Below are 12,453 nucleotides of genomic sequence, written 5' to 3' on the forward strand. Positions count from 1 at the left end.
TTTGCTGATGTTTATATTTGTATAAAAGCTTAAATTCAATCTGTTCATCATATACATAGTAATCGTTTCTCAGAAAATTAGGACTAAAGCGTTTAATGAATGGATTACAATAGGTTTTACAGTCTCTTTATGAACATTTTGAAGGCTTAGTGGTAGTTGCATAGCTGTCTATAGAGAGTACAAAATTGGCTCAGTTTTTATTAAAAATATCTTAATTTGTGTTCTGAAGATGAACAAAAGTCTTTTGGGTTTGGACCAACACAAAGGGTGAGTAAATGATGACATAATTTGCATTTTGGGTAAACTAACGCTTTAACCATAATATCGAAAACTACTAGAAATAATATTTAAAAGTTGACTCTCCTTAAAGTCATTGAATGATTCGCACACGTTGTATTTCTTTGGAACATTTGCAGGAATCAATCTGAGATTCCACCGTACTGAGGAGTCAATCCTAGCAGGAGGACTGAGTCTGGCGTCGTACCAAGGCTTGCAGTGGTATTACTAAAAATAGCATCTGTTTTTTTTTTTTACTTTCCAGTACTGGTATGAAAAAATAGCCACAATGTCTGCTTTCATGAATCTAATAGGTACACCCCAATCCTACATGTAGCAGATACTATCAATACCTGAGTAACATAAACAATGGTTTTCATACCTGACTAGCGGAAGGGGGTTTCCAGTGACTCTGCATTCCAGGCGGATAGGACTTCCTTCTGCTACTTCCTGGCTCTTTAGTTTCTGGGTGAAGTGTGGAGGAGCCATGTGTCCATCTAGACTAACCCCTTGTCCCTGATGCTCATCTGACCCAACATCAGCTCGGCCCTGCTGCACGCCTTCCTGCTGGGGCTCAGATGTAGATGAAGAGGATGAAGGTGGCTGAGCCTGCTGCATGGCCAGCCGGTTGCTCCTTGGAGACAAATAGCCACTGTCAGGTGAGGAGGAGTCGTCATCCCCTTGTGGATCCACACGTGTGGAGCCTTTGAAGATGGAAGAGAGCTCCTCAATGAAGGTAGCAGCTCGGCTGCAGAACTCAGTAGCTGAAGCAGCTCGTTCGTTGAGCTCCAGGCCTCTGTGGACCAGCCTGGGCCGGTCCTGCTTATAAACTGGCTTGATGGATTTTTGGCAGATGAACTTTTCTGGTGATTCAGGACCAGTGCAGGGCTGTTTAGGCCTGTTGAGCGGCATGCTCTGATTGGATGTGACTTCACCAGATATGATGTCAGCTGACTGAGATGCTGAATCTTGGAGAGAGTGGTCTTTGGTTTCTGAGTAAAGGGGCACGTGCTTTGTGGGAACAGGTGTTTCATCTAGGTCATTTGAGTCACCTGCATCACTCATGGCCTCTCGTGCCAGGTCCAGGCTGAGGTTGATCTCGTCCTGGCTCAGGAAAGCAGAAAGTTCTGGAAAGTCCCCATCCCCACTATCCAGCTCAGCCACTGAGCCCAAGTAAACCTCACCATCAAGAGATGGCATTGAAAGCACGCCCCCATCTCCTTCTAAGGACACGCCCCCTGGAGGACACGCCTCTTTCATCAGCAGAGAGAGGGGGAGTGTGTCATTCCAGCTCCTGTCCTGCATCCTGCAATACACAAATCCACAAAAAGACATTAATAAGGAATATCAGGAATATCAGAATCATAGTCCTATGCCATTGCTGTGCTATACGCCACAATAATACACTTACACCAGAAATGAATCATGGGCAGTTGTCGTATGATGACTCAGGCTGGTATACTTTGAGCACAGCTGTCCGGCATTAACAAGCCATGAGTGCCATTTAACACTCATGCTGCCTTTATCTCGTTTATTCCCTCGTCTATTATCTACTCTTTACTCTCCTGACATCAATCTACATCTATTTTTCCAGTGACTTTCTGAAGACCACCTGACACTGTAAAAAAAAAATTCTCAGTAATCTGACTCATTAAATAAAAATAAACATAATATAGTGCTGTTTAAAACTCTGATCAGTAAATTGGTAATAAGGATTTCTACACTTCTACAAGTATTTCAAATAAATGCTTTTGAACTTTCCATTTTTCAAAGATTCATCCTAAACAAAGTACGGGTATGTCCTCGTTTTCACAAAAATATTAAGAAGCGCTATAGTTTTCATCATTGATAATGATAATAATAATAAGGAGAAAAAATGTTTTATTGTTAGAGTATTAAAACAGCATATTATAATGATTTCTGAAGGATAATGTGACGCTGAATACTGGAGTAACAATGCTGAAAATTCAGCTTTTCCATCACAGGAATACATTTTTATTTATTTATTTTTTAAATATATTAAAATAGAAAGAAATTACTTTATATTGTAATAAAATTTCACAAAATTAATGTTTTTCTCTATTTTTGAACAACTAAATGCACCCCTGGTGAGTATAAGAGACTGGTACTGTCTTATAAGAGAAAAGTACTGTATATAAGCAAAAATAAATAACATTAAATATTTGAATGCTACTTATTTAAATAGACATTTTATGTAAATATGTAAATGTGTGTGTGTGTGTGTGTGTGTGTGTGTGTGTATACTTTATATATATATATATATATATATATATATATATATATATATATATATATATATATATAAATATATATATATATAATAGCATGCCATGTATATGAGGTTTCATAAAATGCGGGCATCCAAGGCTTCATAAAGCCATGATCTATCAATCTCGATCTATCAATTACTGCTTATTAATAGTTAGTAATTGTTACATTTAAGTATTGGGTAGGATTAGGGATATAGAATAAGGTCATGCAGAATAAGGTATTAATATTTGCTCTATAAGTACTCATAAATATATCAATATCCTAGTAATATGCATGTAATATGCAAGCATGCATGTGTTACCAATGAAACAGGTAAACTTAAAAAGATGGAAGTTACTGAATGTCCTACAATCTTGAATTTCACTCTCAAGTACAAATGTTATAGATGATCCATAATAAATGAATCTTTTATTACTTAAAGAAAATGGTTTTGTTTTAACGTATTAGGGCTGCTTCATCGAGACCCTATTGTGGAAAAACACCTTCGACTCTGACAGTGAATGATCGCATCCTCAATAACCTGTGGAGAGGATCCTTCGCCATAATTCAGGGAAAGTGTTTGGTCTGACATACCACACATTGGTGAAACATTAATATGAGACAGTGTCTGCAGCACAGCGAAACCCTTCAACCAACAGATCAGGTCTCTGAGAAAACACACCTCAGCTCTGAATATGTGCAGGGGACTGGCCAGTGTGTGTTAACACTTCATGCACATGTCTGAGACACATTAATGTGTTCCTGCTAACTTTATGACTACATTTCCGCTGTAGATATTTCTTTGTACATGTATATTTATTATTTATGGCCTATTAATTGATAACAAAGTGCTACATTGCAGTCATGTCTCCAGGTTTTGTTATAGTCGACTTTGTTTACACAGTGTTTATGTAAAGTGATCAGGTGTTGTACGTAAAGGTGTGCGAGCATGTGTGTATATGAAGAGACATGACAGTGTGACTTTCTCCCCGTCATGGCGTCCTGAAGGCCAGCTGTTGTTATTTTTAATCCTCAAGGGCTGCATTTCACAGCAGCAACCACCTCCCCACCAAGAGTCCTTTTTTTACCCATAAGCACACACACATGCTGCTTCTGCATTATTCATGTGGAAATTATGGCATCTTTATTCTGTACTGATGAATTATAGATAGCGGAATACAAATGTGACAAGCTAAACAATTGTGAAAGTCAAGAATGACAGATTGACATGCTTGATTTTTCCATCTCTGACGCAAACAGCTGAATGCACTTCATCATAATCATAGTGTAGAAGTATTAATCTGATGCCGGAATGATTGAAATACAAAACTGAATGTTAAGCTGGAACCAAATAGCGCAGATCACCATTCATTCGAGAACTCTTCGTACTCTAATTACATAATTTACTTTAATTTTATAGTTTTGTATAAGCAGAATAAAAACAACTTGCATGGGATCTCCTACTTACAGTCAATGAGATTATATATAAACAACTACGACAAAAAATAGCTATTTACCTTAAGTCAGTTTCTGGAAATATCCGTCCCCGTCAGAATGTTTCAATTTTTCTCAAGTTCTCTATGCCAGAAAAAAGAAAAGAAAAGACGTGTCTCCTTTCCTCAAGGAGTTGTGGGTCTTTTCTCTGTCCTAATTTTCTTTTGTCTTGAGTGCTCTGAGGTGAGCCGGTTTGAGTGCAGAGTGGCCTGCTGTCCCATCTGTCTCAGGCCCTGACCGCTTACTGAGTACCGCTAAATTTGGACCCTAGCTCAGGTTACACAGCAAGAGAGAGAGAGAGAGAGAGAGAGAGAGAGAGAGAGAGAGAGAGAGAGAGAGAGAGAGAGAGAGAGAGAGAGAGAGAGAGTGAGCGAGAGAGCTCTGTGGTGTGTAGCATCAATGTGCCCACACCACATCAAAGACACACATGCATCATTTTTACATCCACAAAGGCATGGAAATGCATTTTGCAGACATACACTTGACAGTTTGATTCCAAACAAGCCACAAAAGCATTTAATTATGCAAACCTACACCAAATAAACAATTCAACTTCTCAATTTGTTTATGTCATGTACTGTTTATGTAGTATCATCTGTCCAAGAAACGTAGTGTTCATAATGAACGTGCATGTAACTGAGTAGATTCTTTCGCAGTGCATTCATTTTATATAAAAGTACTATGACGCTTTTAGTAATATTCACCATCACGAGTCCATTTTCGTACGGACACATGACACTTTGTGTGCCAGTCACTAAAGACTCTTAATTTAACTTTATATCAATAGCTCAGTCCCTAAATATACTGTTATCCCAATAAGACCCCCTGCCATTAACAGAGTATTTTATATTGGAATGAGGACACAACAAAAACTGTAACACCTGCCACAAAGTTTACAAGCTCAGAAGCTACAGTGGTAGACTATTAACACCTCTTCCTTTCTATACTTGATGATAGAGCAAAACAAGCAGCTTCACATTCTTTGGATTTATGTCACTTTCTGGCTGACTAAGAAGGAAATTTAAGTTGTTATTCACTGGTAATATTTCTGGAGCTGTTAAAGGGATAGTTTACCCAAAAATGAAAATAATCCCATAATTTACTCACCCTAAAGCCATCCTAGGTGTATAGGACATTCTTCTTTCAGACAAATATAATCAGAGATATATTTTTTAAAATTCCTGGCTCGGGGGAGGGTAATAATAAGGCCATATTTAAAAATATCCATATTTAAAACTTTAAAAACTGTAATCTCTAACTTCCACTAACTGTACGCTCATTCACGAAAAAACTGGCGTTCCAGAGTATGACGCTCCGGTGAGAAAGTTGCAAGTTCTTGCAAAAAACAAGTTTTGTTTAGCTCTATCCTTTGCACTTCCGCATTCGTCACCAGGCAGTCTCTCGTGAACACGCGTTTGACTGTTAGCATTAGTTTGTAAAGTTTTAAATATTTTTCTTACACAAACACATCGCTTCACTTTTCAAGGCCTTTATTAATCCCTTGGAGCCGTGAGGAGCAGTTTTATGATGGATAGATGCACTTTTATGGACAGAAACAGCCATTTACTGCCATTATAAAGACTGGAAGAGCACGGACATTTTTTTAAATACAACTACGAATGTATTCGTCTGAAAGAAGAAAGCCATATACACCTAGGAGGGCTTGAGGGTGAGTAAATTATGTGACCATTTTAATTTTGGGGTGAATTGTCCCTTTAACAGCTCCAGAAATATTACCAGTGAACAGTGTTGGGAGTAGACATGTGCCGATTTTCGATAATGCGATTTATCACGATAATGAATATGCACGATATTGTTATCGTGGGCACTTTAAAATATCGTAAATAATAATTTATTAACAATTTATAATTTTTTTATAATGCACTCAAGAATACTTTGCCCATCAACCGTATAAATGCTCAATACCGCTGTATTCTGCGTCAAAGGGACACGCGCTCAGATAGAAACAAGCCCAACGTGCGTTTGCACATGACTGAAGGAGAAGGAGACGCGCTGCTGAAGTGCCGCTCAGTGACAGCAGAGGGCGCTGATGAACTGCAGAATGCAGCCGGTTACCCCAGAAACCCGCAAACAAAACAAAAAAACGCGTGTAGTTTTTAAAACAGCCGTTCGTTTTTGTAATCTCAATGTTGTTCATCACAGCACCAAATACTTAACACTTAAAGACTTAATAGGCTATTTATTTTCAAATTTAAACATTTTTATGTTTTAATCTGGACTACAGCATACCCTAATAATTAGAACTGTTCTAATTATTTGTTATTGTTCAGTATAACTTTGAGATACGACTTCATTAGTTAACATGTTAATTCATTATTACCAAACTGACAATGAAAAATACTTATAAAGAATTAATCATTCTATGTTAATTTCTTAGTTACTTTTTAATAACATTAAAATAAATAATCAAAATAACTTTTTTAATGGACTTAAGATAAAACTAACAATGATCAGTATTTCTTAACTAACATTAACAAAACCATTATACTTTCGGTACCAAATGTAGCTATTGCTCAATCTTAGTTAATGCATAAACTAATGAGCCCTTATTGTAATTTGTAAGCCACCTGTTGTTCTTTATAGCCTAATTCTTTTGCACTTTAATCTGTTTGAAAATTGTACTTTTACAGCTCTGGAAAAAAAATCAAGAGACCACTTAACATTGATTTCTCAAGAGTGGTCTCTTCATTTTTTTTCCAGAGCTTTATATATTTTTGGTGCATTATTGTATTTAAATATTCAGTTATTTTTGTTCTTACAAAAATAGTTCTTAAAGCTGTTATGCTATGGCAACACTTTTTTTTGCTGAACTTATTTCAATATCGTGATAATATCGTATATCGTGATAAAACTTCATCAATTAATCGCAACATGAAAAATTGATATCGGCACATGCCTAGTTGGGAGTAACGCATTGCAAAATTAAAACATTACAGTAACTTATTACTGTAGTTGTATTGAGTTGTATTGAGTTTGTTTGTTCATTTCGAAAAAAAGAAAGAAAGACGGACAGATAGAGGACACTTAAATACAGGGATCACACAGCAAACACAAGGGCACTAAGACTAAAGGTCTGGTAAGGCTTTACTTTAGGGTTCAATTATCACTTTTAACTACCCTAGTTGCTTATTATCATGCATATTACTAAGATATTGGCTGTTTATTAGTACTTATAAACCATATATTAATGCCTTATTCTGCATGTCCTTATTCTAAATCCCATAATCCTACCCAATACCTAAACTTAAATGCCACAAAAACTACCTTACTAACTATTAAAAAGCAGTAAATTAGAGAGTTTATCGGGGCAAAAGTCATAGTTAAAGGAAGTGTAAAATTGTGGTCAAAACTGGTACTGCAGTCACTTTCAAATTACTGTAGAGCGGTGTATCCCTCCCTGACTCGAGGTCCCCAGGTAGGCTATATCTGATCAATCTGATTTGAGATTTAAGCATCTCTATCTCTTGGAATAAAATAGTTGCATATAGTCGCATAAACCACTTTTATAGTTAATTTAAGGTGTCTTTGAAGCTTGAAGCGAAGCCTCCTGTTCAAAACAGCAACCAGGATTGTAATTTTTCCCTATAGTGTTCATATGGAAATTCATATGGGTATAAAATGACATTATGACATAGGGTAGGTAAATGATGACGGTATTTTCTGTTTCTCTGACATGGAAAGCTAGAGCCTCCCCATGGTTTAACAGAGGTGTTTGAGACGGACGGCAGATGTGGTCGTGAGTGCTGCAGTAGAAGTCTATTTCAAGACACTTATCACGTTCACTTCATAAACACTGACAGCGCAGCTATTCCCGTTTCTTAACAATCAATGTACTGATTACAATTGAGCCTCAATGACAGAGACAAAAATAACTATCACTCAGAGGTATGTCACATATAGACCACCAACTGATTTAATACTACAGTCTCTCTCAATCATCTGCATCAATGAGTGAGAGATTACACTGGAAACATTCTCATCCTGTTCTATTTTGTTAAATGAAGGACACATAAAAGGCATGGAAATATTTGTCTAATGTGCACACAAAGGGCATTTTGAGAAAGCTACAAAAAGTCTTGTGTTTAGACTGTACAGCATAAGATGTAGCTTTTTTTAGGCCAAGAAGCAACCACTTAGACAGGAAGAGTCGTCTTAGTGACATGCCAAGTAAACACAAGATTATTTCACAGACATAAAACAAAGCAGATAGCCAAACCCTGCTGTTAATCTAGTTTAAAGGCACAATATGTAATTTTCACCATTAGAGGTCCCTTATTCAAAACAACGTCATAGCTGGATTTCACGGAATCTCAATCTCAATCTCAATCTCATTTATTTATAAAGCACTTTAAAAAAATAACAAAGTTAGCCAAAGTGCTGTACATTGGCAATACAAAAAATAATTTACATAATACACATTAAAACTATTCAAGGTAACCATATCAAAACTTAAACTTAATAACCAGAAGTTAATGCAATAAAAGGGCAGTCACAATAAAAGTAATCTCAAACTGTGTTAAAGGCCAAAGAGAAAAAATGTGTTTTAAGAAGAGATTTAAAAACTAGAAGTGAGTCAGCCCGCTTGATGTGAAGTGGCAACTCATTCCATAATTTGGGGCCAGCGACTGAAAAAGCATGGACACCTCTTAGCTTTCTCTTTGTCTTAGGGACAATGAGCATGGATTGATTTGCCAACCTAAAGGCGGGCGTACACGGTGCGATTTTTGCTGTCGTACGAACTCGCAGACGATTTTTTTTTCTCAGGAGAAATCGGGTGGACATCGTGGATGCTCGTATGGTCGCGGCTCGCACCGTGTAAGAGGAAATACGAGACGAGCCGAGCACATTAAGAGCACCTCCCGACCTTACAATACATTTGAAACATGTTTTTACCAGCATAAGGCTGTCCCCTATTGCCAAATCATGCACAAGCACGTCACATAGGCTCAATCTATGACTATTATTAGCTCAGTGGCTGCAAACATACTGCGTTCACACACACACACACACACACACACACACACACACACACACACACACACACACACACACACACACACTTTCTCTCTCTCACACGTGCACTCTTCTCTCTCCCTCTGGTTGTTTCGGTTAAAAGGAATAGCTACTACTGTTCTCTGCTTTTCAACAAATAATTTGCACACATTTTTTCTTTATTTTTTTTATCTGAAGCTATAGCAGCAACATTAAAAGCTCCGGTGTCTGTGTACACGAAAACTTGTGTGATCGCGGCCGGCTCGCGCTGCAAACAGTCGTGCCGTGTACCAGCTGATTTGATGCGACGATCAAATTAAATAACTCGTAGCGTCTGCAATATCTCACGACCTTCCGAGTGTCCGAATTCACACAGTGTACGCCCGCCTTAAGGGAGCAGGACGGGACATGGGGTTGAAGAAGGTCAGACAGATACCACGGAGCCAGACCATTCAGGCTCTTAAAAACAAATAAAAGAATTTTAAAATCAACACAAAAACGCACAGGTAGCCAATGCAGAGAAGCCAAAATGGGGGTAATGTGTTTTCGGGACCATATTTTTGGGACCAGTTAACTGACAAGCTGCAGCATTTTGCACCAACTGCAGGCGAGACAGCAAAGACTGACTAATCCCTGCATGAAGTGCATTACAGTAATCCAGTCGTGACGTAACAAAGGCATGAATCACTATCTCAAAATTTTGTTTGGAAGGACAGACTTTACCTTAGCTAACTGCCTCAACTGAAAGAAGCTGGATTTGACTGCTTTAATTTGTGTGTCCATATTTAAATCGTGATCCATTTTAACTCCTAGATTCGTAACTATAGGTTTTAAGGATGCTGTCAAATAACCAAGGTCCACCGGCAAAATTTTACAATTGTCACTTGGCCCAACTATCGCGACTTCAGTTTTCTTTGCATTAAAATGCAAAAAGTTCAAGGACATCCAATTTTTAATGTCATCAATGCACTCTAATAGTTGATGAGCACAAAAGGCATTTTCACAGTGCAAAGGGACGTAAATTTGACTGTCGTCAGCGTATAAATGGAATGAAATGCCATTACGAAGAATTGACCCAAGCGGCAGCATATAAAGAAAAAAGAAGAGGCCCCAGGATTGACCCCTGAGGAACCCCACATGTGAAAGGAGCCGAAGAGGACACAGTCACCAATATTGACACACAAAATTCTGTTGGCTAAAAATGATCTGAACCACTGTAAGGCTAAACCTCGGATGTTCACCCAGTTTTCTAAGCGAGAGAGAAGAATACCATGGTCCACTGTGTCAAAGGCAGCTGACAGGTCCAACAGTACCAAAACGACACAGTGGCCAGTGTCTGCCGCAATAAAAATGTCATTAAAAACCCTCAACAGTGCCGACTCGGTACTGTGAAGGCTCTTAAACCCTGACTGAAATAACTCTAAAATATCATGTTCATCAAGGAATGATTTCACCTGGAAAAAAATAATCTTTTCTAAAATAATGGGAGTTGTTGTCTTCACCTATTCGGCCGTGAAAAAAGAATCCGACAGGACTCGGGCAGAAATCATATTCATGGATGAGCTAATCAATGTATTAAAGATTTATTAGCGTTACTGTAGTATGAAGCAGGGTGGGGCTGAACGAGACGCTGGAGCAATTGCTAATGAGACGTGCGCGACACACAGCTCGAGAGCAGAGGAGCTTTTATTCTGCTGCAGACGAGCGCTTCCACTTCTTCTGCTCATGCATATGTGGGGGAACGCAGCGCTGTTTTATCATACATTTGAGTTGAGTGTGTTGAATGTTATGTTATAATGTTACTGTGTGCGTTCATTTGGCAGCTACTATGAGACACTTGTGGCACTCTGCCAGTGTTCGAACTATACCGTGACCTTTGGGGGAGCCCACTTTTTTTTTTTTTTCTCGGTGAAATCACAAAACAAAATGCAAACAACGTGTCCCTGCTCTTAAAATACAATCATTGAAGAACATCTTTGATTTTAATAAAGGGAAAAAAAACACAAATTGATAGGTCAAAAAAACACCCACAAATCGTCTATAAACAAAGCATCCGGCTGTCTTTGAGTTCACATGAACAACGGTTAAAGTTACTCGTCAGGCTACAGAAGAATACCATAATTCCTCCGTTCAACTAGGCTTAGGACATCGATAGTCACACATACCTATATCAACCCAGCCACAACACATAATTGAGAATAACATGCCTTAACACAGACTCGACCACAGAGGCCTGGGGTCAGCTTCCTTTGCTGTTCGTCCAGAAATCCAAGATCAAGAAGTGGATATTCGTTTGTTTGTTTTTTTCTACGAATCTTTGCATTGACATGTACCAGTTCAGTACATGTCAACGCAAAGATTCGTAGAAAAAACTAACATGAGTGGAATTTGCACCGCGGCGCCACCACACCTTGATGGTCATGACAAGAACAGCATGTATAGTTATCTTTATTGAAGTGAATTAGATTTAACTCGCCGTCATGCATGAATTAATTATATATTTTAGCAATTTTGCATATAATAATCCACGATGATTACATTACACAAAACTGAAATTGCACCTCAAAATAACACAGTGTCAATATTTTTTGAGACCCCCCCAAAATTTCACAAATCATGTTTTCAGGGGAGCCCATGTCTTATTTAGGGGAGCCGAGCTCCCCCTAGCTCCCCCGTAGTTCGCACCCTGCAGTAAGAGAGCAATATTAGGCATGGTAAAACAAGGTACATGCAGTGAATCAATGCCAGATTTAAACAATAAGATTAACTGTGTTGAGCTGTATAACAATGATTTACTTTTATGTCAATGAATGTATGCAAACGGTTGCTCTCCTGTCTAATAAACCGGAAAGTTAGGGTTACGTATGATGTCATTGATAGGTGACACATAGTTTGTGTCCTGGTTAAAATAGCTTATTTCTCTGGATTTAAACACTCTTGGAAACATTTGGGATAATGTAAGTAAACAAGTCAACAAAATATATAACATTGTTCTTGTTCTATTGGTTATTTGGATATTTTACTCAACAAATCTTACATATTGTGCCTTTAACACTAGATGCTACATATTGTATCTTAACAAACTATAGGCTACATATCAGATTTGAGGACACTTACCTGGTAAACTGTAGTAAATCCAGAAATGATTTCATCTTTAATGGCACTTTCACTGTCAGCCATGACTTTGCTGACAAGACTTCGTTTCCAGTAAGATTGGTTAAAAATAAAAAAATAAAAAAATAAATTAAAAAAAACTTGCTTTTGGTACTCTCTTAAGATGCGTAAATTCAACCATATTAAGAAATGCTCCCTCGACATTTGTGTGCAATAAGCTCAGACAACTTGAAAGTACTGTAAACAATCTGAGATGACGTGCAATAGGCTATAGGCCTACCAATT

General features: G+C 37.9%; 1 protein-coding gene across 4 annotated transcripts in view; it reads right to left on the bottom strand.

Annotated features, from left to right (window-relative positions):
• The window catches only part of palld (palladin, cytoskeletal associated protein), a 105,454-nt gene extending 101,164 nt beyond the window's left edge, over positions 1 to 4,290 (bottom strand). For 3 of the 4 annotated variants that reach the window (XM_067416909.1, XM_067416910.1, XM_067416908.1), the window contains exons 1-2: positions 4,065 to 4,289; positions 659 to 1,582 (exon numbers count right to left, since the gene is read on the bottom strand). In XM_067416909.1, coding sequence (XP_067273010.1) covers positions 659 to 1,581 — 923 coding nt within the window. In that variant the 5' untranslated portion in view covers position 1,582; positions 4,065 to 4,289. Of the gene's footprint in view, positions 1 to 658; positions 1,583 to 4,064 lie in introns of all 4 variants that reach the window. The other variant, XM_067416912.1, reaches the window with a different exon arrangement.
• Between the last annotated feature and the right edge of the window lie 8,163 nt (positions 4,291 to 12,453).

Source organism: Pseudorasbora parva, chromosome 15, assembly GCF_024679245.1.
Source record: "Pseudorasbora parva isolate DD20220531a chromosome 15, ASM2467924v1, whole genome shotgun sequence".
Classification (NCBI taxonomy): Eukaryota; Metazoa; Chordata; class Actinopteri; order Cypriniformes; family Gobionidae; genus Pseudorasbora; species Pseudorasbora parva.